We start from the raw sequence: 27,937 nt of genomic DNA on the forward strand, positions 1-27,937 counted from the left end.
AGCTTCCGGACGAGAGTTGAAACCGCGATATACGTGTAGGAGAATGAAGGAACTCGAATTGAGGGGAAATGAAATCGTCTGACACAAATTATCTCATGGGGAATCTCATGGAACACTGATGTCCAATTTTTTACCGTATATGGAAAAATCAGTTATTATGTCTAAAACTCTTCTATTAAATTATTTTTTTATTTTCACTCATTTTATCACATTTTTTAACAAAATATTTTAATTGTTATTATGGTAAGTCGATTCATCTAAAATTGTTGCTAATAGCATAGTTAGAGACGTCCTTATTTTCCCCTCTTTCCTGTTCTTGTCTAATTCTTTGACTTTTATCACAGAAATATCAATCTATGTTCATGTATTTGTTCTATATTTATCTTTTAAAGTGTTTCCTGTCAATTAAAGAAATAAAAATGGATATTCTAAAATGATGTAAACCGCTCGTTACAATTTTTCAGCTGAACATTTGGTTGAACAATTAATAATTATGAAAAAAAGTCATTATGGATATTTTTAGGAGAAATATATACATATATATGAGTACAATGATTGCGTATTAGTATTTTTGTTATCAGAAATTTAAAGTGAGTTTTTATATTCGAATGGTAAGTCTCTGTATACACTGTAATTTTTATTTTCTGTTTCATGTGAATGTTTATGTTGGAAATATGAAAAAATATACAAAACATGTAAAATAAAAAAAACCATAAATCTTTTTTAAAATATTAAATAAAAAAAATGAATATCAAACTCACCTGCTATCTGGGTTGAACCGCGTCGACTTTGAGTATACCGAGCTTTCGACTTCATCTCTTCCTCTTCATCAGTGCTTTTGAGGTCTCAGTCTCTTAAGCTCCTCGATAATTTAACTTGTACACTGTTTGCACTATTACTGCTTGGGTAGTAGTACTCGTTGTTTTATAAGAAATTTAGGTTAGGATTTGTTTAGAGATTAGAGTTAAAATTGGGAGATGATTTTTTCTGAATCGGACGAGAAAGTAAAGAAATGACGTACTACAAAAACTTAGTAAGGTGAATTTTTGCTGGTAGGGGCTGCTGAAGAAATGGTTGCGACTATTCTCTCAATCGCTGTGCAATGATATTGGAAAACAGCAAGAAACCAATCTCGACCTGTCTCATCCACTCCTTGACGGGTGATGGCCCATTTATCCGACGTGGCGTTGACGCACCTTAATATTAACCTTAATAGCATTTACTAAAAAAATATCACAATGGATGCGATCACAATTGGGTGGAAAAATAGAGGCCCCATCTTAGACAATAACCTAATTTTAGACAACAATAAAAAATAGATAATCAGCAAAGCAACAAAACCCCAACGGTATCTATAAACCTTGTTAAACTATATAGTAACATGAATCTTCATTTAGAATATTCTATGACGATACAATATCTTTTAGGATTAAAAAAGGCAAATGCACTTGCCAAAAATCTTGGACATATGAAAAAATAAAAATCCAATTTCTTTCTATCTCCCGAATTCGATTTTACATACTGTACACTGATTTTGTATTAGTTTCGTAGTCGTAATTCTGATACTATTATCGTGATAATATTAATTTAATTTAACTATACATTTTTTTTGTAAATTTCTTGTGGTTTAGGATTTTAGAACTGCATATTACAAATATCAAATATAATACAAATGGTTTTTATTTCCAAATAAACAATTAAGATATTTTGGAATTTCCACCACGAATTGCTAACACCAAAAAGTCCAAACATAAGGTCATCTCAACTAGTAACTTACAAATTTCTTGTAGTCCTTCAGTTTTATTAGCCATAATTCTACTAGCAATGTCCGAATCTGCTTAGCAATTTCTACGAACATGTACGTATTATTTTGATAATTAACCCAATTATATCACAACACGTAAAATTTTTGCTTAATTATAGATCCATCGGCGAGAAGGATGTACAAAGTGCTAATTTTTTTGGCAATAATAACAATAATAATTAATCTAGACGATTTATATAACGAAAATTACCTTAATTAAACGATAAAAAAACGCAAATCATTAATTTTGAATTAAATTAAATTAAATAATTATATTCACGCGAGTTATTGTAGCGAAAAGATTAACAACGCCTCAAAATATTGTTAGATTTAAATTAAATTATACAGTGCTAGCCAAAAGTTCCCTCCCTCCACTTATCTTTTGAACGGATATACTTATAATAGGGAAATTTGGAGGCAAGAAATAAACGGACTTAACTAGTCATAACAGGTGAGGTAATGGCATTCTATTGCTAAACTCTTGATATACTCGTTCAAACGTGTCGGTTAAAATTTTCCTACATTCTTCAACAATTCGTTATTTCAAAATATCAATACTGTCAGGTGCTGTAGGGTAAACTTTAGATTTCAAGTACCCCAACAGAAAAAAAAATCTAATGGTGTGAGGTCCGGTGACCGAGCTGGCCATTATATGGAACCTCATCATCCAATCCATTTACCACGATATTCCTCATCTAGATAACTTCTTACTGCACCATAATAGTTTGAAGGAGCACCATCTTGTTGAAACTTTATTTCCAAAATGAGTCGCTAGAGTTTCTGAGTTGCAAGACAAGTCCTCAGAGACACTTCATCTAAGGGCTAGCAACGCCAGTGGAGTCGTTTGTTATCATGTAGCTAATTCTGTTTATAACATAAACATACTAGTCTTTTAACATAAAAAATGTAGTTTAAAATTAATTCAACTATATTTAAATGGTTTTTACTTATGTATTTAGTGGCTTCAAATATGTAAATCCAGATAGCACTGATGATGGAATAGTTATTCCGAAAACGTTTTGTGATGTAGCCCGATAGGGTTAAGTATAACCGTTCAAAAGATACAAGGGGGAGGGGACTTAGCACACAAATAACTTGAGAAAATTTAAATTTGAGTTTGTACTTGAATTTTACACCTTTTGAGGATAAACAATAAGCACATCCATTTCTTTCTTTGGATTTCGATCAAAAAAATCTTTATTTTTGCCGATGTTGGTGTTTTAACCACATGTATATTGTTGTTATTAATTTTTTTGTGTATTGTTATTATTAATTTCATTAATTATTTGCGACAAAGTCGCAATCCCACCATACCCTAGTCGTAATTTTGAGACAATTGCTATCCTTGTTGAATTTCTCTATCATATATTCTTAGTATTGTTTCCATGTTCGTTTTTTGTCCAGGATAAAGACATGATAGACATTTGACATAATCAATAAGCATAAAACATAGATTATTGAGAATCACATTTTGGTTTATAGATAGGTTCTGTCTTGTAAATGAAGATACTGCTGAATTGGTGAATGATAAATTCAAACTGTTCACTAAGAATCACGAAAAAAAGAGAATTAAATACTTGACTTAGGTTTTGTGTAATTTTTTCATGTTTCCTATGATTAAAATCTAATATAATAAAAGAACAAACCATCCTTGTACATTTTTGACGTCAAAAATGTAGTAACTTTGTAAAATTATATTAAAAAAATATGCAAAAAGCAAAAAAAGAAACAATGCTAACCTTGAAGACACCACTCTGTGATTCTTACTATTTTTAACATTGCTCATTTATATAATACCTTATATTAAAATAATTCAAGGGTAAAAATATAATGTCTATTAAAATATTAATATCTCAAAGTCCTTGCTAATGTTGTTAATGCGATATCAATGCAACTCAACGCACAGGTGATGGTACAATAACAAAAGAAGCCGATTATTTCACAACACAGGCTAATTAGCGGCGATTACATAACATTTGCATAATTTCTAATTGATTGCATAGCGAGGTAAATAGAGTATGTGTATCGGTTGTAAACAAGGTCTTAAGAATACTGAATACGAGAGAGATACAAAGAATATTCTACACAAATATTTCAACTTAAAAACTCAAACTTTGTAGTGCTAGAGTTCAAGGACTGAATCGAGATTTTCAAGTACTGAATCGAGACAAAAAATTAATTTTTGTTCTACTTTTCTAAATATATGTAGTATTTAGCAACAAATTTGACAATTCGCACATATTTTAACATTTTAAAAGTTATATTAAAAGATAAAAGCTGAAGTGTCATTTCTTAATTAACGGATTTGCATTCGTCCAATTAGATTCTTCACTTGTTTATTAATTTTGAATTTAGTTCATTGCATTTTGTAACTTCTGTGCTTTTTCTTCATTCATCAGCGAAAGAAGCAATGATAATTTAATTTAATTCAGGAATACCTTTTGTCTATAATATATATCAAAATGATTCCAGGACATCTCTTAGTGGAACTTCGGCTCTAAACTCTTTAGTGTTCTAATAGCTAGGAATGGTAATCTGGGAGGCAGAATCTTAGTTTTTATATTAATCCTTTATTCCAAACACTAGTAAATTCCTGAGCCACACCCAAGAAGATGTGGAGCATTCCTTTTTTCTTCTATTAAATCACAATTTTATTTTGTTTCAAACGTTTAATTTCATATTTACTATCCTCAATTAGTTCATGCACCTGTTCCATTAATCTTGGCCAATATCTTCTCTATGAACTGTTCTTTTTCACTGCTTTTTTTAGTCTGCTGATATTTAGACTGACAAAAGCCTTTTAACTGCCTTCAGAGGAAAACAAATTTAGTTTTTGTGTAACTTAAGTATCTGATACAGTGATTCTGGGATGAAACATAACTTAAAATAAAAGAAACATACGGTCCTGATTTCTCAGTCTATCGCCAAACTACCACACACCTACCACTGTGCCGACATGAGCGAGATCGCTGCGCGTCGTAAGACCAACACTGCATTCTAACTGTGGCTTCTACTATAGCTCTTAACATCTTTATTTTACCTACCATTACAATATCAAAACAGGGAGTACTAGAAAAAATAGATACGCCCCACGTTGGGCGACAATTGCGCTACAAGCTACTATACATTTTATAACACACTGCTTTTCTGCTAGCGTTGATATCTAATATCTATATAAGAAAAACACTAAAACTGATTGGTCAATAAATAACAGAGATCAAATTCTACTTTCTTACTTATTTAAGCAACTAGATGACAGATTAAAAAAATCAATAAAATCAGGTATTCACTGGACCTTCTGGTTATAAAGTATAGTGTATAGATGTAGTGTAGATATAAAAGAAATTTATCTTTTCATTCTAGTTGTTACGGTATACATTAGTAGGTAGAATGGAGGACTCTGGAGCTTGTTATGAGTTAGTAAAACTTGCTGTATGATCGGGCTTCCGTAAATGGACCTTTGACTGTTTCGTATATTAGTTGACTACCATTTAAAATTTTTGATTTTGGCTGCCCATGGCATAGTGGGATGTTTATTTTACTTAAAGTTAAACATTTGAATCAGTATATTATTATGTTTTTTTTTATTGTTTCAGATACAATGTTGTTATCAACTACTGTAGTAATTTGCCTTGCAGCTCTAGTGAAAGGAAATATTATCTACAGAGAAAATCCAGCAAATGGTAAGCAAAATTCAATACTAGCAATTCTAAATGAATCAACAAGACGCCAGGAGACTTCTTTTCGATGGCGAATTGGGAGAACTTCGAATCCAAGCTTGTTGGAATCTAGTGGACGATGTTAGGAATAGTCTTTTATTCCGACAATACATCTACACAGTTTACCCTGCAAAACACCATTACTTGCATTTTTTCCGTAGAGAAATGAAGTTAAAATGAAAGCAGACGATTGCATTTCTTTTAAATTCGAGCTCCACCATTCTTCTACACGTCTTCTGATGTTTCACGTCTAATCAGAAAGTCTTGCGGTAGCTCGAATTGAAATGAAATGCTTGCACTACCTGACACCTAAGTCTCAATTAAGATGACACAGTGTGAAACAAGACAGAAGTTACAGACATTCATGGCTTCTTTTACATAAATAATGGTCGGTAGAGCAAAAATAAACATATTTTTTCAAAAATACAAAGATATTATAAAATATATAGTCTTTGAGATAAAGATTATTGAGTAATAAACTTAGTTTTTTAACAAAACAGAAAAATATTTTTAATGCAAGCTGTAAATGAAAATAAAGATAATGAACGAATTATTTTCATTTATGATAAGATTATGCAAATTCCTTTCAACTAAGGATTATATTAACTCGTTTTAAGCGCTAATATGAAAATGTAAATACAAATGTATAAATATTAATATAGTAAAAGTACGAATTTTCATTAAAATTTTAATTTTTTTTGTTTCTCTTTGTTGTGTCAAACTTTTAATTGAATTTTAAATATTTAATCTTTAACACAAATAAACAACGTTCTCGTTTTCATAAGTTTTTTTCTTTGTGTTTTCTTTCACAATTGTCGTTTTTAGAACTAGACAAAAACTCCACAGAAGATGTCCACATAGAATATGTTCTTCTGGATGACAGCAATCCTTGCAAAAGAAACTGCATAGCAGGAGCTCCACCTATGCTCTGTAGATTCCATTTTGAGGTAGAACATTACCATACATTAAGCAAGGCTTGTCACAATTGCCCGTATAATATGACGGACTGTTATAGAAAAGACTGCATTCCTGGTGATGGTACCAAAAGGGGGATTATAGCTGTCAATAGGCAAATACCGGGACCAGCCATAGAGGTAACACTATAATTTTCTATTTTATCCTGATAAATTTACAATCCGTAAAGATCTATCATAATTTAAGTAAATCTGTTGACAACTAAAAAAAAACAGATATATAGGAAGCTATACACGGATAGGTTTTCTTTTATTTCAAGCAATTTTATAAGCTATAGGTGTTGATTGGATATGGGGCAAACTAAAAGAGTATTAGTAATTGTTCGCAACACATTTGGTTGGCAGATTTTTAATATTTAGATGGCAAAATTGGAAGCTGAAACCCATAGCACCAGTGATCATTAATTGAATAATGGGAGTTTATTTTGTATTAACCAAGTTGGGCACACGTTGGTCGCCAATTATACTACAAGGTTAAAAAAAGTTATCTGGTGTTGTCGTGATTTATTCATCATGCAAACTCTTCTGTTCACTGCTGGACTTCTTTATTTATTTTTTGTAGTTTTTCTTCGTCCATACTTTCGTTTCCTTTGATTTCTCTTCTAGTTTCCATTAATTGCTTTGTTTCAATGGTTATTTTTTCGTCTTGGCGTCTTTTAGAGCAGCATTTTACTTGAGCCTCTCGAATAGCTTCTACGATATTTTCGTTTAGGGTATTTACATTATTTATGCATTCATTTTGTTGTAGGATTTTATTGATATTGTCTTGGTATTCATTTAAATTCATTGGGTCGTTCCATATCGGGTTGGCTTTCTTCCTAATCAATTTAGATCTTTCTGTTATTAAGTCTAATTTTAGTATGGCTCTTACCATTCTATGATCGCTGTCTGTGGTAAAGCTATTAAGGACTGTGACATCGTTGAATATATGTTTTTTGTCACTGATTATGTAGTGTATCTCGTTTTTGATCTTGCCATCTGAGCTTTTCCTCGTCCATATTCTGTGGTCTTTTTTAGAGAAGAAACTATTCATCTGGTATAGATTTTGTTGCAATAGAAATTCTAGTAGTGTTGACAAACACCAACGTTTAGTAATATTCTGGTTGAATTCTAGTGATTCCCAGCAATACATCTATAACCGCGTTTGTTAAAATACTCCTCGAATTATTTACTAGTAATGAGGTGCCTCGGTGGCCAGTACATTGCTCAAATTAACAAAAGTGTATTCTAGTCGTGTGCCTTGTCTGCTTTTTTTCGTGGGTAATTCTTGCTGTGGATGCTTCTTTGGAGTAGGTACCTCGTTTAAGCATCTTCTCCCACTTTAGATGTGTTTTGGTTTTTGTGGTGAAGGCATTTGTCTGTAATGGTTTCTACTATTGGATAATCTGTCATCCTACGGAGGAAGTAGGAACAGCAGAGAAGAGAGGACACATTATTGGTAAAATAGTTCTTTTCAGATTTTATTTATTGATTTTTAGGTCGTTTTTTATGTGAAACGCATTAGGGGCAGCTACAGTTGTTACTTCTCTATACATAGGTATACTTGTGCAATGAAATCAGAAAATCCGTGCCAATATAAAAAAACTTGAAGTGAACTTACGTAGTTATGCTGAGGACAAGTTATGTTGTTTGCAATTTGCTTTAAGACGTTCTTCTTTCCCAAATTTGCAGTTTAATGCCAGTTTTTAATTATTATGCTTTAAAATATAGAATAAAATTAATAGAAGAATGCCCTAGATCATATTTTTCTCCTCAATCTCTTATCTTTTCAAGATTCTATTAGAATTGCCACACATCTGCTAATATACTTTTTTTTGTTTCTTGTTATTATTTTAAGAATTTATCATTTATTGTATAAGTTTATTACGATATAATTCAAAATGAGTTAAATTACATCTACCTAATTGTTTTTCAGGTTTGCCAGAATGATACAGTTGTAGTAGATGTTAGCAATAAGATGACCAGTGAGGCAACTACGATCCACTGGCATGGACAACATATGAAAGCAACACCATATATGGACGGTGTTCCGTTCGTAACTCAATGCCCTATATTACCTATGGACACTTTTAGATATACTTTCAAGGCAGCTCAAGCTGGAACTAATTTCTGGCATTCACATATAGGTAATGATAAAACAACACCAAATTTTTTACTTGACTCGATTTACTATTTCCGGTCAAAACATTTCAGGACTTTTTTAGTTAGATATTCTTATATTTTATCAATTTATTTACATATATATTTTAGATCGTCATTTCTTTGAACAGAATGCCATTTTCTGTCAAATTTTACTATGGGACTAGTCAACAGTATCATATATCATGTATTACGCCATAGAGATATTAAAGCACATAGATTAATATTTTTCATTTACTGATATACATTGAGCATGTAAAGGTTGGAATAAATTCGTTAAACGCTTTATTTAGTCATTGGATTAAAATTTTGTTGGGATCTAAATTTTGTTTATATTGTTTGATTTTTAAGTATTCACTTCAATTTTATATTTTGTCACCTTATGAATGCGACAATTCTCCAAGACCTTTATTCTTTGTTTAACTTTAGGTATGCAAAGAGCAGACGGATGTTACGGTCCCCTGATCGTGCATGTTCCAGAAGAAGCAGATCCACACATTAATCTCTATGATTATGACTTATCATCCCATGTAATGACCATCATCGATTGGGTAACACAACTTGGTACAGAAGTACTTTTAGCTCATCTTCACAACGATGGCGTGAATAAACCACCCACCTTGTTAATTAATGGACTTGGAAGATACAGGCAGTTTGAAAATCAAAGTGAGACTGGAGAACCATTTTTTATGGCAACTGCACGGTTTACTGTGGAACAGGTTGGTAAATTATAAAATATATAGTCAATTATTCAAACGTAAAGAACATTTTTAACAATGATCTAACCTAAACTGATCTAAACAGAAACGACTAATTGTTTATTGTCGCTATTATTATACTCACCACTACTATATTACGTTCATTCCCAAGATAAGCTCGAAGTCACACTGATCAGTGTATGTGTAACGTTGTCGAACTTGTCATTGGTTAGAAATTACTTTCTAATCAATGACAAACTGTGACCATACGACACTCCCACCGATCGTGTGTATCAAACTGTGATCTCTACTTTATCTTGGGAATAAACATAGTATATACCATTCTACTTAACATTTAACTTTTTTCCCACCAATTTATTTATGTATAATTGATTTCTGTTTCATTTTGCGCTTACCATAATATTTATCAACTTATTTCATTTATGAACTTTTGTTAAATTTGTCGATTCAGATACCTAGTTATTTATTTTACGATTCCATTGAAAATCCATTGCAGTTTTGCACCAATTTAGACTTACCGGATTGCATTTCGAGAATTTCAATTTCAAACGTTAACAAAATACTTATCCAGTACTTTGGTTTGCAGGGATATCGATACAGATTTCGACTGATAAATGCAGGATTCCTCAATTGTCCGATAGAAATGACTGTGGATAATCACACAATAACTGTCATAAGCACAGACGGAGGAGATATAAAGCCAATTGAAAGTAAGTAATAAATAACTACATATATGTTTAAGTTCACAAAGAAATTTCAGTATTATTCTCATCACTGAGCTAATAGTGTCTACAATAAAAAAAGGCATTCTTAATATCTTTTTATCTTTTAAAATCTGAGGTGGTTTTAAGCAATTTTTTATTGTTCCTTGTTACTTCTTTGGTGATAATTGTTGTTAGTTTTTCCCATATTCCATAAATAACTCAACTTAGCCTTGCCTTACATTTTGCGTTTAATTGTCAATGAACTAAGACATCTGTAGGCTATTTTATGTAAATAGGATCTAATATTTTATGTAATATGTCCAGTAATACCTCATTTGAAAGATACTTGGTCCCCAAGTATTTACCTAGATTTTGGTATAATCCATTATTCCATTTAAAAATATTTCAATATTCAATGTAGACTTTGTGTCATACCAAGGGGGTTAAGAAAACCTATAATAATCTATTCGTCATACATAAAGGTTATCAGACACATTTACATATACTGCCATGATTTGGTCAAACAAAATAACGCAACAAAATCGTATGCGTCTCAAAAGAAAGACTATAGCCTTTCTAGAGGTAATGCTAGATTTTTCTCCTTAGTATATACATACACATGTAACGAAGATTGCTCTAAAGTGCCTTTAGGCTCAGAATTTAAACTACATAGATGGCCACACATATGATGTCTCCAGAACAAGGTTTAAAACTATTATCATAAACGAGTATGAGTTAACACAAAATGAAATTGCACTATTCAAAAAAAGTGCTCACATCTTTTACTCTAAGGAAATCAAAATACAAGAGGGATTAGGAATAGAAGTTACTGGTTCTAACAGCTGACTGTCAGTAACCCTAGGAAATACACACACAATATTTCAAACAGAATTACTAGCAATCTCGTACCCAATTTTGAACTATTTCCAGTCCAGAAACTGCTTAATTTATCCAAAATATTTATTACCTCAGGTATCCAAGCTTTACTAAAGGCTCTGTAGTCTACAACTAAAAAAGTTGGTAGCAGTATAGAACTGCAAACCAACTCTGAAGCTACTGGCAAAGCACGACAAACTAATTTTGCTGTAGGTGTCTAGGTATAAAGGAATTGTTGGTTATAAAATTGCTGCTAGTTTACTAAAGAAGGAATTAATACTCCTTTTAACGGACCAGAGTCATGTTGAGCTTTACAAAACGCCCGCTTAGTGCAGGATGTCCAAAAATGGGAAAACCAACTTAGTGTAATCTCCTAGGAAATCATTCTAGATGGAGTCAGATACTCAAAATGAAGGAAAATTAGTAATCAAGAATAAGTTGGGGAATGAACATCAGAAAATAAATAAGTTTAGAAACTTGTATAAAGAAAAGATGGGAAAAAGAAGCCTATGTATATATATACATAATTATTTTATTTTGTTATAATATTTTCTTGTTTATATTTCAGCAACATCTCTTGTAACGTATGCCGGCGAGAGGTTCGATTTTATCTTGAAAGCAGACCAACCAAAGGATGTATACTGGATTCGATTCAAAGGACTCATGGATTGCGATGAAAGGTTCACGAAAGCCTTCCAAGTAGCTGTCTTAGAATACGAAAATAACGATCTACCTCCGTACAGTTATCCTCCACAGAATGTCAGCTACGATAACTCTCATATTGATGGATTGGTAAATATTTTTTTATTAAACAACTTTACGTACCTACATAGTCTCTTTTGATATTTTATTTGGATATGTAAATTTTATTAATTTTTAGCAAATAAATCCACTTAACAAAGGTGTAGAAGAGAACGACTCAGTTATAGTAATACCGCAGATGGAGTCCCTTAAGCCGTGGGATGAATCATTAAAAGAAAAGCCTGATTTCCAGTACTATATAGCTTATGACTTCTACAAAATAAGTAACCAGGAGTTTCATAGACCACCTCATTACGGATTTTATGCAGGTAAGTGCAACACCATAGTCGCTAAAATTATTGTAAGTGAGACTACATTAATAAAGTGGAAACAAAATTGATAAAATGGATCAAAAAACAGAAAATAATGAAAAATTATAAAACGACACTAAAAAATGATAATTTATCTAGAATCTACTAGTAGAATAGTAGCTAGAAAACTACACAAAACAAATATATTGTAATTGTTTAAAATATATATAATTTTGCTGGAAAACAGAAATAAATCACTGTTATTTTAGTGAAATAAGTGTTTTGGTGAAAGAGTTATCATTTCTGTTTCGTTGTATTACTTTTTATCATTGTTTTCATCAAAATTTTGTATTTTTGATAGCCCCCTTGTTGGTCTCTATTTATTTTTAAAACCACTCTTTTATTTTCAGTTAATAACCTAAAGCAAAGAGTTTTAACCCCGCAACTCAATCACATTTCTATGACCATGCCGACGTTCCCACTATTATCCCAGAGGGATGAAATTACAGACGACCTTTTCTGTAATAAGGAAACGATGAAGGAACAGAACTGCTCCGAGACGCATTGCCAGTGCCCCCATGGAATTAAGGTGAGCTAATGAAATGGTCAAATATGTCTCTGTGTTAAACAGTTCTCTAAAAATCTCAGTACATTATTAGTCTCTCATTATTTTGGAAACTCTTTCTCCAACAATAAGCCTTGATTAAATCAGAAAGTCTTTCAGCAGTGCTTGTCATTTTTTAAAAACAAAATATTAATTAAACAAGGCCAATCATATCTTGCTCTAGCAGTTCCATTTGCGCACTACTATTGGACATCATTTTCCTTTGATTTCTTTCATTCTTCTCTGTTTCTTCCTATAGTCATGTACTGACTTACCTGTTCTACTGTTCTCTCTATTGTCCTATTCTTATAGTTATATCTTCGTCTTCTTCATTATTTTTCAATGGAAAAGCAAATGTTCATTGTCGGAATTTTTTAAATATTAACATCATTGTTTTTAGGTCGACCAATTTTTTTTGTCCTATTAGTGATTTGTCTAGAAATAATTTTACTATTTTGTTTTACGCCCTTCTATTGATCTGTTTATTTCCTGGTATTTTAATTTTTTTATCCACATTTACGACTGAAGTACGATTTTTATGATTTACAAAAGAAATTTGGCGATTTATAAGAGATCAAAAAGTTGAGGTGAAAGAATTAATAGTCCCGAAACACATAGAAAATAATGCATACATTGATATGTAAAGAAATTATATACAAACGAATAACAAATGACGTTGGGATCACTAACACCAAAAATTATCGTAAACAGAAGTTCACATAAGCAAGAATGAAGTACAAAAAAAACTAAAGAATAGAAAAAGCTGCAGATAAAGATGTGATACCAAAAGAATTGTTGAAATATGGGGGAGCGGCAATGATGGATCGATAATGACGTGGTTCACTGACTTGGCTTTTCAGTAGGAGGTGGAGTGAAGTTTCTTGAGGGCGGGAGCTGGATTGATGGACGAAGAGGACGGTATTTTATTCCGATTAAGGAGGGGTCACCATGTTGATAACAATCGGGTACCGTCATCTCTTTTATAAAAACTATTAGAACGTTTTTCGATCTCTGTGACCTCTCGGATAATTCTTGGTTTATAGAAACGGAAAGTTTTTTCCACAATTTTTGTGACCTCGATCCCAGGGAATTCTCGGATACTTTTTGGTTTATAGAAACGAAAAGGGCCAGAGTTCTTTTTTTTACACAATTTTTGTGACTGCTGTGAAGATGATGCCGGACTGGTGTGGAAAATAAGTCGAAATTTTGAACTATTCTTACTAAAAGTTCAAAATTCTAGTTAAAAAAGTTAACGAATATTGCATATACCTTTTCGTAGCACTTATCTTTGACTGATGTACTTTGTAAAAGCTTTTGATAGCATAGAGCAGTGAGCAGCTAAAAGTTGATTAAATAATATAGACATAACAAAGTCACAATAATTAAAATCTACAAAGAAAAGCAGATACCTATAAATAGAGGGGTTAGGTGAGGAGACTAGAAGGGTTAGTTCAAAATTTATCAATAGGTCTTTAGAAATTTAAATTAGTTTTTAACACAATGCTTAACGAAATATTGTTACAGATCCCGTTAGGTGCCGTGGCAGAATTGATATTTATTGACGAAGGTTTCGCTTATGACGCTAATCATCCAATCCATCTACATGGTTACGCTTTCAGAGTAGTTGCGATGGAAAGGATGGGTACAAATGTGACGGTTGAACAAGTACAGCAGAGAGACGCTGATGGACTGATTAAGAGGAATTTAGTAAACGCTCCAACGAAGGATACAGTTACTGTCCCAGACGGAGGGTATACAATCGTGAGGTTCAAGGCTGATAATCCAGGTAGGTGTATAAAATATCTTGTTAGGAGAAAGCCAAACATTACTTAATAATTCTTTATTTAACTCTTTGTTTTACAAATTGAAAGCCGTTTAAAAAATCTTAAAAACTTAAAGCACACATTGACCATTATATTTGTGCTGTTGAGTTTGTTCAGAATTAATAGATCCAAAGATGCGCTAAAATTAATATTTTATTTATACAATTCTAAAGAACCTCCGTAAAGATAGGTGAAATTAAAAAATACAGTACTAAAGATTCTTCTACGAAATTTATGAACAGACTGACTATCTAAATATATTAATAAAACGGAATGTTGAAATAAAAACTACAATTACAAACATGCGAATTAAATATTTTATAAAGTCCAATTAACCTGAGAATACTCTAGGCGCCAGAGGAGGGGGGTTGAGTATACACTTTTATGTCCACTCGGTATCTTGTCAACAAGGTATTCAAATAAAAGTGCATACTCAACCCCCTGGCGCCGAGACTAGATCCAAAATCAGCACTCCGCAGGTCAACCCATATCAGATGGCCTGCGTCTATAACTCGTGCATCTGGCTAAAATTTGACCCGTACGGATATAATGGTCCACATGTACATTTAATAGAAAGTTAGCGATACAATCATAAAAGTTATATATTTATAATACATACATTTGGTATAGTTTTTTTGAAATTGTAAATGAATTGCTTATAGGTTACTGGATACTCCACTGTCACCTGGAATTCCACTCCGAAATCGGGATGGCGATGATCGTCCAAGTGGGAGAAAAGGACGACATGTTACCGGTTCCAGAAAATTTCCCCAAATGCGGAAATTACCTACCAGAACCTCTAGTCAAAGAAATTACTTACAAAAGTGCAGGTGCGTTTAGTGCTTTATTGCCTACTGGCTTTTTTTCGAATGCGATCATAGGATACTTCTTTGCGGTGGTGGTGCCTAGGATACAGGCGATGGTGAATGGGTTTCCTAATATCTATAGCTCATTTAGTGCATTCATGAACTTTTAGTAGAGTTTCGAAATGTATTAATTTAAGTTCTTTAACATGGCATCTTTTATTCAAAACTTAATTGGTTTGGTTTATTAAAGGAGCATTTCAAAGCTGCTAAAACATTAATTGATAATATTGTTCTGAAGCTATTTTCTTGTGGTAATTAATTTTAAATTTTAAATTAATTTTAAAGTAATTAATATTTAAATGGGAATAAGCCACAATTAAAGGTTAAAGTAAGTTTATTGACGTTTCAATTTCCACTTCGGAAATCGTTCTCAAAATACAAATATTACTAATATTAGTATATATATATATATATATATATATATATATATATATATATATATATATATATATATATATATATATATAGATCAGATAGAAGGTTCGGGAAACATAGATATGCCGGTTTGTTGTATTCTAATGATTTCTCTTGCACTTGCCTCATTATAAACATAGAGTCGGTGCATGGTCTTCCCGACCTGAAACCTTGTTGTTCTTCTGCTAGTGTTATAATTTCATTAAATTTATTTGTTATCACTTTGTTTGTTAATTTTAGTGTTGTATTTAATAAACTAATTACTCTGTAATTTTCCGGGTCCGATTTTTCTTCTTCTTCAGGTACCATTTCCGCTACGGAGGTTGGCAATCATCATAGCTATTTTAATTTTTGAGGCAGTAGCTCTAAAAATTTGTTTTGAGCTGCATCCACCATTCTCTCAGGTTCTTAAGCCATGAAATTCGTCTTCTTCCGATACTTCTTCTGCCATCTATCTTTCCTTGCATTAGGAGTCGCAGGATGCCATACTTCTCGCCCCGCATCACATGTCCGAGATACTGTAGCTTTCTTTCTTTGTTAGTTCAACTTCCTTCTCTTTACCTATTCTTCTCAGTACTTCATTGTTCGTAACTCTATCTACCCAGGAAACCCTCATAATTCTTCTATAGGTCCACATTTCAAAGGCGTTAAGTCGTCTCATTGTGTCTAGATTTAATGTCCATGATTCCACTCCATAGTATAGTACACTGTATACGTTACATTTTGTTAGGCGTACTTTAAGAGCTAATGTTAAATCTTTGCCACATAGGACCTTTTTCATTTTTATAAAATTAGAACGTGCTTTTTCGATTCTGACTTTGATTTCTGCAGTGTAGTCATTATTTTCTCTTATAAGTGTTCCTAGGTAAGTGTACTTTTTTTTTCTTTCGATCTGCTGGCCTTCTACTGTCAAGATTTCGTTAGTATTATGGTTGTTTTTACAAATTTTCACAAATTTTCAAATTTTGGTCCGATTGGGGTCAGGGTCCGATTCAAAAGGGTCCGATTGGTTTCCCTTTTTAAAGAGAGGTATTAGGATGCTTGATCAATGAATGGTTAATCAACATCTTCTCTTATGTTGATTAACTAGAAGTGCTTATTCTGTTAAGCTTATTTGTTGTGATTGATTTGGGTCAGGCTGCAGTTGTATAGATTTGGCTCCTCACAATGCTTTACTTTATTGTTTTTGTGAACAGTAAAGACTCGTTTCGTATCATATTACAATTAAGTTCGTATCACTGAAAATATTCATTAAGAGATGATTAGGTTTTAACGGGAATTCGATAATGACAGTTATTGTTTTAAGCAAGTATAGAAATATGTTTTAGATATGGAGGTTCGAATACGACTTCGTGTCATTATTAAATATTTCTGATTTTGCAGTGTTTTATAGAGCGATCTTTTAGAAAACTTTTTCCTTTGATGATCTTTTAAAAAACCAAACTAAGACGAGTATTTAGAAGGTTGTATGTGCAAATTTTGATACAAAAATAAAACATTATAGTAATCACAAACAAAAATATTGAAAAATAACACCAAAATGGCCAGATAAATATTTTGACAATTAATTGTCTTAATAAAAGTTTGACATACTTACGAAATTGGCTACGAAAATTTTTGTACCAAAATTTACTATATTCTTGATTTTTATTTATCAAAGACTTTCTCATTTAAAATGTATTTTAAACTTAGTACAAACTTAGGAGTGATTTTTTATGTTCCTATAATAGAAAATACTTAATTTAGGTGACGTGCTCTTAGTAATCACCAAGTGATATGAGTGTGATAATTATGATTATAAGTGTTGATATAAAAATGTTAGAAATAAACTAATTTCTTAAGATTATATGTAATTATTATTTTATTTAAAAGAATAAAAGAATAATATGGAACAAAATGAAACCATGGTACTTTAATTCGTACCCAAGTAATACTCAAGTAAAAACAATTTTTTATCACCGAAAAGAGATTTATTATTCTTCAAAATACTTACAAAGAAGACGTGTATCTTCACTTGGGCTTCAATAAATGTTCAAGTCTTTTGTTTCATGATGATTGAGGTAGGTAAGAAAAATGAGTTGCAAATGAACGAATAACAGCCTCTGCTTCAGACACCAAAAATTAATCGCGATAATAATAAGTCATTTGGTACCATGAATTTACTGCAAGTCTGTATATTTGCCATTGTTTGTGCCAACTCTGTTAAGACATGTCTATTGATGGACACAAAAGACAAATGGTCTTTGTGCAATAAATGGTAGATTGTGAACTATGGAGATGATTTTTGCAACTATTCCGCCTGCCAGAAAGTGACATGGAACTTTATCTGGATAGTGGCAAGGTTGTTACTAGGGGTGGATATCTGGATTTTAGTTTTTGCCTCTCAACGGCACTCAGGTCTTCATGCACTGGCAGTTAAAGTACTTTAGTCTTAAGAACATGTCTCAGCTGTCATATTAGTGCCACATAGAAAAAAATTGTTTTGAATTCCAATTTTAGCATCAAGCTTTGTTAGACATTAGATGTTCTTGGAATGTCAAAGTTCTGCATAATGTGATACCCAGAAACTTTGGAAATCTATGTGGGAAACGCATCGGTCTTCGAATACATACAGTTCTTTTCCTGCGACATTGTTATCCACAAGGAAATCTCATGCTTCTGTCTTGTTAACATGTAACAGCAGTCTACGTTTTAGAAGGTAGCTTCTAAGTCTTTTTAGATCAGCTGTGAGACTTTTGCTGTTGGGTCGCTGTTGCCCTGTCATCTGCATATCTTAACGTCTTAGATTTTATGCTGGGAGTATCCTCAATATTCCGGCTAAAATAAGTCAGAGGCAACACTGCAAGAGTACTGGGGAAGCTTATTACATAAGTTCTTCACTAAACTTTTGGAATTTTTTGTAATCACTTGGAGCGTTGTGTTCGAGAGGTTATCTATAAGAAAAACGGTTCTTACACACGGAACTTTGTACAGAAGCTTCTAGATAGGTTCTAGGATCTCCAGAGTGTGTCATATTCCGTCAATTAATCTATGAATACCATGAAAGTTTTTTGTAAATTTATGTGAAACTAAACTGCAATGTATATTGTTAGAAGTTCTGCAATACGGACGAAATCTTTTTTATTTTATGGTGATTCTTTTGAATATGTATATAGGACTCTTCCAAGAAGCTTATATAAAATAGGTATTAGGATAAAAGGTCGACAAATTTTTCATTTTATGAACGATCCAAGTTTTTTAAAGATATCGGAGGAGCCAGCCATAGTTTTGTATATTTTTCACAGTCTATCATTAACTATGGAATAATGACGTCAAAAGCATGTGGTTTTTTTAGGTCTCCGATCGTGATGGATATATTTTACTTTTAATTTGTTAATTGTGAGGATTATTCCATTTTAGGTCTTGTAAGAGACTTCAGTTCTTTCTTGCTCTTGGTCGTGTGCTCGTGGTGTTTTTGTTGCCCAGACGATGAGACAATGTGTGAGGCTAATGTAACTGGTGGAATAGTCGTTCTAAGACTTTCAGTTTTATTGGTGACTTCAAGTGTGGAGAGAATCTCTAGATATTTTGAGGTTCAGAGATTTGACAATTTCACACCTCTTTTGTACAAACATTGTCTTTTTCTTTTTCTTCTTTCTCTTTATAAGCAATTCTGCTTGTTCATTGGCGGATTAATACCTCTATGGAAGGTTGTCACTCCATCTTTTGCGCGGTCGTCCGATACTTCTTTCGCCGATTAATGACTTATCTCTTGCTATTTTGACCACACGGGTCTCCTTTATTCTGCCTATGTGATTATTCCATTCTTATTTTCTATTTTGTGTCCATTCATTTCTACACTGTACCTTACATTGTTTTCTAATGTCTTCACTTCTCTTTCGATCTCTTAGAGTATTTTCTGTTATTCTTCTCACTACTCTTATCTCTGCTGTTTCCAATAGCCTTTGCGTTGTGGTTATGTCGGGTCTTGTTTCTAAGGCATATGTCATTATTGGTCTTACACTGGCTTTATAAATTCCAATTATAATTATTACAGTGTTAATGTGTCTGCTTCGCCATATAGTGTTATTAAGGCATCCTGCCAGTCTATTTGCTTTTTGTACTTGATCTCTTACTTCTTTGTCCAGGTCTCCATAGTTGGACAGTGTGATTCCCAGATATTTTATTTCCATTACTTGTTCTGATTTTACTGATTCTGACATTACTGATGCCATCAATTTCTGTTTTACATCTGGTTGACTCTTTGCTAACTACTATTATTTTAGTTTTCTGAGATAAGATTGTCATATTAAATTCTTTTGCTCTGCTCTTATGTTAAATCTGTGGACCAGTCTTCGCAGACTATTTTCATTTTGGGAGATCAATATTGCGTCGTCTGCGTAACAGAGTATTTTTATTTCTTAGTTTCCTAATCTGTATCCTCTTTCTTTGTTAACGCTTTTTATGATTTCATCCATGATTAAATTGAAGAGCATGGGCCTCAATGACTCCCCTTGTCTTATGTCGCTTCTTATTTCTATAGGTTCTGTAAGTTGTCCATCTAATCTAACTTCCATTTTGTTGTTTTGGTAGATGTCTTAGACAGTTTTTATAATATTGAGGGGAGTTTCTCTATTAAACAGAAGATGGATTACATATTTAAGTCTTACTTTGTCAAACGCCTTCTTTAGGTCAATCAGACACAGAAATGCTGGTCTATTATCCTCTAGTGATTTCTCAGTAATTTGCTTTATAACGAATATTGTATCTGTACATTATCTTCTACTACAAGAATCCTATTGTTCATCTGCTAAACAAGTTTATACCTCTGTAGTTTTCTGGTTGTTTTTAATCTCCTTTTTTGAATAGTAGAATTATCTCCATTCTCTTCACAAACATTGTCAATAGAGGTAATTAGTTGATCGGTAATCTTCTAATTCCCATTCTTAAGGAACTTCCGATGGAGATGTCGTAAGTATCACTCTATTCGGGGATATATTCTTTTCATGATCACTTGAGGATATGCTTTTTGGCTGTGTTTACCAGAGCGCCGAAAAACCTCTCTGGCGAAATCCACCATGGACATTTTTCTAAGAATTTTGGTGCAGTTGGCATTTTGCAAGTTTAATCTTAAACAGGAAAGGATTTATTATTTGAGTATAGGTAAAGTAGTGCTTATTTAACTGAGTATGGGGCGGTGCTAGCTATGAGAAAATATAGAACTGTTTGGAAGAGAACTTTTCTGTGTGAAAATCTACTTGTACTTTGGCACTAAGTATATTACTATAGTTGTTAACTACAGCACACTTTTTAATTTCTTAAAAGTATTTCTTCGTCTCCTCTTAAAGGACTGACTCACAAGAATGTTTTTTGAATAATTTAAACAAATATTTTCAATACAACATACAGGATAGTATCGTCAGAAGAAAATATCTTTAGTCAGAAAAACAACGATTCTGATTAAAAAGTTTTTATAAGCAAGTAAGTTTAATTTTCTTCATTAATGAATAGCTTTTTTATTTAATGTATAATTTTGTGACATACTGTACTTGTTGTCTATTTGTTGCTATTCTAATTTATGTATAATTTAATAAAATTCATTTTTTTGACTAATTTTTTTAAATAATTTTTTTTTAAAAACTCAAAAAAAGGAAGGAGAAGCATTTATCAGATCCAAATTGACGATCATTCACTAGAACAAGTAAATCATTTCCATTGTCTAGAGTTTCCGAGAGAAAGTTTCGAGAAAGATTAATCACAAACTTCACAGATTTCTGTATATATCCGCAACAGTTCAAAGACCATTGAAGGACAAGCTAATAACTCCACAATGATAAAACTAATGGCCATATTTACTCTGTTATATGGATGTGAAAGTTGGGGAATGATGCAAAAAGAGAATTCAAGAATACAGCTAGCGAAATGAGATTTCTCAGAAGAGTGAAAGGCCTTACCAGACTTGCTAGACAGACGAGAAATAAACAGATGAAGACGTAAGAAAAGTACTGTAGAAGTATTCGTTGAATATGAAAATAAAAAAGAAACACAAAACACAATGGAAACAACATATAAATAGAATAGGGGAGAAAAATCACGGAGAATAGGAGAAATTAAGAAGTGTTGGGACACCCCATGAAAAGATGCAGCATACTTTGATGCCAGAATATGCCTAATCTCTGGAATGAAGGAAAAAACAGTTCACAGAGTTTAAACCTTTCATGCGAAAAATATCAAAAAATTTTTAAACTTTTTGTATGCAATTTTTTTATGTTATTTTTCTAAACACTAATAAAAAAATTATTTATTAACATTAACCTCACATTGTTGCTGCTTTTTAACACACATATCTTTGCTTTTGTATATCTTAGCTTATTGCTTATTACTTTGTGCTCTATGTTTTATTTTATCACTGTTCTAGTACTAAAATTTAAAATATTGTTGTATTAACTTTTAGAAGACCTAAAGAATAGTAACGACGTGGAGGACCAGTTGTTAGAACTAGCCAATATAGAAAAATCCTTGTACAGATTAAAAGAGATGGCAGGAAAGAGAAAAGGGTGGCAGCTGTAATTAGGATTTTAACTTTCTTGGACTAATTTTGAAGCAAAAAAAAAATATTTATCATTAAGCACCAGGAAAATAGGATCGTCAGGTTGTTTAGTCATTTGTGTGTTGATCAACATCGTCAATGAAAATAACAAAATGAAGAACAAAAATTTTAACTTTTCACATTAGGATTTGTCCAAATAGCTTATATTAGTTACCATATTTGTTAAGTGTTTTTTATTTTAGGAGTAAGATTGAGCATAAAGCTTGAAAGTGATATAAAATGTGATATTAACTATTTATATTTTGTCTAAAAAATATGTAAATAAATGCTCTTGTTTGAAATTGATCTATTTTTAATATATTTCGTACTTTATGTTTTCCCAACCAAATATAAAGTAATTTCTTTAATTTTTCACATAGCAAACACCATTAAGTTATACTGATGATAGTTCCATTGACCACCTTTTTCCCATGATCCTACTCCTATTTAAAGTATGGCGTACATAATATGTACATAATGCGTCTTGATTTTCTACCCTTTTATATGGAGTCGAAGCTTGGACCTTGACGGAGGCAACATCCAAATGATTAGAAGCCTTCGAAATGTGGTGCTACCGCCGCATGCTCAGAATTTCCTATATCCATCATATTACAATCGCATTCTGATTGATCTAAAATGATATTGCCTAAATTCATGCTTTTTCTAAAACTTTTATTATATTCTAACCAAAATATAATAAATTTACAAAAAAAATCCAAAAAATCGATTCACACTTATGAAGACAAGGGCATATCCCGACAATCCTTTCAATAGATTCTAAATTTAACTAGCATCGCATTTCACTAATTGAAATGAAGTAAAACTTGACATATTCGCAAATACGGGCGAATATATTTGTAAACCTACACCGTCAAAGTGGAGTTATTGCGTCAATGAAAATATTTGTTTGCTTGCAATCAGTTCCATTGGAAAATCCATCAGTGTCCTCTTAAACAAAAACTAATATTTGTAAATTATTTATAAATGTTAATGATTTCATTTGAGTACGTACATTTATTTTTTTTTGTCTCCAATTAAGTACAGTTTTTTGACGAATATTGTTAAGGATATGTAGGAATTTTAGAAACAAAATACATTTAATATTAGTTTACTATACCCATATTTAGCCATACGGCTCAAACTTCCTATGTTCCTAAGGGTAACATTCACTCATCCCAGATACCTGGGGTATCAAAAGGATTGAGCTCTGGTGGGACTCTTTCCGTATTATCGAGGCCTAGGTGACTTGGTATGCTGGAGTATCTCCCAAAAATTTTAGAGAAGAATAATAGTTACTGTCTGGGTACTTTCCATTCTCCATTGTCTCCTGATTTGTATTTCTAAATCGCTGTACTTGGCGATCTTTTTATTGTATTTATCTATATTGATATATAGTTTATTTATAACTAGTATAAGATCCGGTCTATTATGCGCCACTGGTTGGTCTGTGAGCACAGTGCGGTCCCAGTATAACTTAGAGTTGTCATTTTCAAGCATTCTGTCAGGGACGTATTGATAGTAAGGATGAGGATCGGTTTTTAAGAAGTCCCAGTTTGTCATCTAGTTCTTGGTGGATAATATTTACTACTAAGTCATGGCGTTCTTTATAATCAGCACCGACAAACGCTTAGCAGCCCCCGGTAAGATGTTGGGTGATTTCTTGGGCTTGAAATCTATATCGGCATTTGTCATTTTGTACTTGAGGATCTTTAATAATTAATTTTAGGTAATTTTTAGTTGGAATAACCTGATCCTGAATGGCAAGTAGGAAAACTCTCAGTTTCGGGAAACTTCTTTCCTGATGTCAACCAATAATTCGACGCTGTATTGTCGACATATTCTTGGCTGATCTCATTGAGATGTCGCCCATGCAGAGGTTTACTCATCTAGGTTCGCATTTTTTCTTTCTTATTTAGGTGGTTTGTGCGCATTTCTTGTTCCCTCAGTTTAAGCGGCGTTGCAAGCTCATCCTGCACCTGAAAATAAGTTCTTAAATTAGCAACTTGTTTATCCAGTTGCTCATCTATGTCTATAAGTCCTCTTTCACCTTGATATATCGGTAATGTTGTTCTCTTTACTGCACTGCGTAGATGGTGTTTTTGCGCAACGTACAAAATTATATCCGTAATACTGTCTAGAAGGCTAACTCCATATGCAGAGGAAATAATAGACGATTACCAAAGCGGATTCAGACCGGGAAGGTCGACCATAGACCAGATATTCGTCCTACGCCAGGTGTTGAAAAAAAACTGGGAATTCAACCGCGATGTACACAAAATCTTCGTGGACTTTAAACAAGCTTAGGATTCTGTTAGCAGAGAAGCATTGTGGAAGACTATGGTAGAAATGGGAGTACCTGGAAAGCTGGTACGATTAGCACAGGTGAGCAGAGAAAACGCTTCCGCACGGATCAGAATTGGCAGCACCACGTCGGAGGAATTCCTCATTGACACCGGGCTTAGACAAGGAGATCTATACAAAAATACCATTGGCGTTTGCGGATGACGTGGACACAATTGCACAATCCACCAGAGATGCAAAAGAAGTTTTCACCCTATTCGAAAACGGAACCAAGGAAGTTGGTCTGAAGGTCAACGAGGACAAGACCAAGTACATGCTGGTTAAGACGAACCCAAGACCAAGGGTTAGACAAAACGTAACAATCAATGAATATAACTTTGAAGTCTTCAAAGAATTCAAGTACCTGGGAGCGATCATAACATCTGAAAATAAATATGAAAAGGACGTGGCAGCCAGGATCATTCCAGGAAACAGGGCATATTACTCATTAATGACCGTACTTAAATCAAACATACTCTCAATACCAGCAAAAATAAGAGTGTACAAGACAATAATTCGCCCCACAATAACCTATGGAAGCGAGACATGAGACAAAATTACTGGTACTGGAAACAAAGATACTGCGGACTATCTATGGGCCTTGCAGAGAAGAGACAACAGGAGAATGGAGAAGAAGACACAATGATGAACTCCAGACAGTATATGGAGATGAAAACATAGTACGCTACATTAAAGCAAACCGAATAAGATGGGCGGGCCACGTACTACGATCGAGTGACAAAAGACTCCTGAACGCGACATTCTGGGAAAGGCCCGATGGCAGAAGGTCAGTTGGACGTCCAAGAAAGAGATGGAAGGACGCAGTAGCCAGTGATCTACGCAAAATGGGAATACAGCAATGGGAAATAGCTACTCAAGACAACAATGAAGAGAAATAGTAAACGCGGCCAAGACTCACATAGAGTTGTAGTGCCAAATGATAATAATGAAGACTCTCCATATCCGTTTTTGACCCCTTTGTAATATCAAATGAGTAGCTCAGAGCGGAACAAGCTTACGTTTTAATGCCTCAAACAAATTTTTACTATTGATATATGACCAATTTAGTTTTCTTACTCTTCGTACGAACTCGGAAGTTAGTCCGATTTTCATTTGTTTACTATACTATTATTGAACATATTATTATCTAACTAAATCTCACTCATATTATCTTACTCAAGTCCGTTGGTTTGAATCGTTTTAGGCGACGCACTTCTACTGTGGTTTGCTGTAACTTACGCACTAGCACATACCACAATCACTGGTTTTATGTTTATCCTTGTAACATATGTAACCAATGTTTCTGCTTTTACGGATGATATTTTCAAGTCTCTCTATCTGTTATTATGTGCAGGATATTATTTTGAAATCTTTGGAGGAGTTTAAGGTTTGAGTTACTAGCAGCATCCCAGAATTCTACTACTACACCTCCACTGCTACTACTACACCTAAAGAATTCTTTTTAAAGCAATATACTGTGCTCCAGACTTATATTCCATATGTCAATCCCGGCTTTAGAATTGATTTGTAGATTAGTAGTTTATTTTCTATTTTTAGTTTTGACTTTTTGCCAAGCAGCTAGTATAGTTGGTGCAGTTATGATCCCAAATACCAAGGTACGTTTATTGAAGCTTTATACCATTCATTGTGACTGTTGAGCACCCTTTTTATTGTGAAAGTAACTTGTTTGGATTTGGCTTCGAACATTTGCTTTCTTGTTCCATTTGGTCAGCCAAAGTTGGATCTTGTTGAGACAAGTTTGCAGGTTTTTCGTAGCAGAATCTGAATTTTAATGTGATGCTAATATTACAGTATCATCCGCGAATGTACCGACTGTCGTTGAGTGTGTTGCTTGTTGCATCTCGTTGAGACAATTTTGTAGGGTTTTCGTAGCTGAAAATCTGAATTATGTGATGCTAATAATACAATATCATCCTCAAATGTACCGACTGTCGTTGAATGTGTTGCTGGAAAATCTATGGTGTATATCAGGTAAAGCACAGGTCCAAGAACACTGCCCTGGGGTACACCTGATTCGACTGGGTACAAGTCAGGTGTCTAACTAGGAACTATATGTTAATTAATTAGATTCCAGCACGCCATAGAATTTAGATGGTAGATGCTTTTTGATTTTAAAGAGTCAGTTAGTGTGCCAGACCTTATTAAAAGCCAAACTTGTATCCAAAAAGTCTGGGGAACAATATCGTCTATTTTCTAGATCGTAGTCAATTTGTTTTACAATTCTAAGTACTTGTTGGATAGTACTAGGTTCGCAACGGAAACCAAACTGGTAATCAAATACGATCTTTTTGTTTTTTAGTGTGAGTTGTAAATATAAACACAAAAAATAAATAAAAGTAATGGCTGTTACACGTGCACCAAATGTCGACATTAATATTTGTATCTATAACAAACATATAGAACCAGTACAAAGATTCCAGTATCTTGGTTGCTGGATAACAAACGATCTTGACCACGAGGTCGAAATACATGCTCGTATAGAATATGCTAGGTCCGCATTTCAACGAATGAAAAAATTACTAATAAACTCTACGTTATCGCTGGATATCCGATACCAATTTGTAAAAACGTTTATTTACTCCATATTGCTATACGGATTGGAAACATGGACTCTCTGAATTACAAGTATGAGGCGTATAGAAGCCTTTGAGATGTGGGTTTTTCGAAAGATGTTGAAGATCTTTTGGACAGAGCACGTGACCAAAAACGAGGTGCTAAAAAGAACTTCCTACGACTTATAATGGAAGGGAAAGTGGAAGGAAGAAGAGGTCCAGGAAGAAAAAAAAGGCTCTTGGTTGAAGAATGTAAGAGACTGGACACGAATGGACACACATTCGATACTAAGAACAGCTCAGGATAGAGAGCAATTTGCTGTAGTTATAGCCAACCTTCAGTAATGGAGAAGGCACCTTAACAAGAAGAAGTGTAAGTTGAAGTCTTATTTCAAGACCGGCTCATAAATATTATTAAGAAAATAGCCAAAGAAAAAAACCTTGTTATTCGTATCTCGGGTGTTCTGGTTGTCAACTCTTACCTTGGCAATTTAATTTTAATAAATATTAGATACAGATTTTATATCACGACTGTCAATATCTTTGCTTTTTAATTTATTTACAAGCTTTTTATGTTGAACCTTATCAAATACCCTTTCAAAATCTACAAAACATAAGTACATGTCCTGTTTCATATCTATGCATCTCTGGGCTAGCACATTCCAGCCAAATAAAGCATTTATTGTGCCCATACCATTTCTAAAGCCAAATTTTGTGTCACTAATTTCATATCCAAGAGTTTTAACAATTTTCTGTGTATTA

The 27,937-nt window shown here is 33.1% G+C and overlaps 1 protein-coding gene across 3 annotated transcripts in view; it reads left to right on the forward strand.

The window, feature by feature from the left end:
* LOC140439119 (uncharacterized) overlaps nt 1–22,564 on the forward strand; it is a 43,373-nt gene extending 20,809 nt beyond the window's left edge. Inside the window, exons 2-12 of one of the 3 annotated variants that reach the window (XM_072528819.1) lie at nt 5,401–5,487; nt 6,349–6,617; nt 8,413–8,623; nt 9,066–9,355; nt 9,942–10,065; nt 11,504–11,727; nt 11,816–12,005; nt 12,398–12,576; nt 14,116–14,377; nt 15,077–15,244; nt 22,128–22,564. In XM_072528819.1, the coding sequence (XP_072384920.1) occupies nt 5,406–5,487; nt 6,349–6,617; nt 8,413–8,623; nt 9,066–9,355; nt 9,942–10,065; nt 11,504–11,727; nt 11,816–12,005; nt 12,398–12,576; nt 14,116–14,377; nt 15,077–15,244; nt 22,128–22,243 (2,115 nt within the window). In that variant the 5' untranslated portion in view covers nt 5,401–5,405 and the 3' untranslated portion in view covers nt 22,244–22,564. Of the gene's footprint in view, nt 1–568; nt 612–5,400; nt 5,488–6,348; nt 6,618–8,412; nt 8,624–9,065; nt 9,356–9,941; nt 10,066–11,503; nt 11,728–11,815; nt 12,006–12,397; nt 12,577–14,115; nt 14,378–15,076; nt 17,541–22,127 lie in introns of those variants that run through there. The other 2 variants (XM_072528818.1, XM_072528817.1) reach the window with 2 other exon arrangements.
* The last annotated feature ends 5,373 nt before the right edge of the window (nt 22,565–27,937 follow it).

This window comes from Diabrotica undecimpunctata, chromosome 4, assembly GCF_040954645.1.
Source record: "Diabrotica undecimpunctata isolate CICGRU chromosome 4, icDiaUnde3, whole genome shotgun sequence".
NCBI classification, from domain to species: domain Eukaryota; kingdom Metazoa; phylum Arthropoda; class Insecta; order Coleoptera; family Chrysomelidae; genus Diabrotica; species Diabrotica undecimpunctata.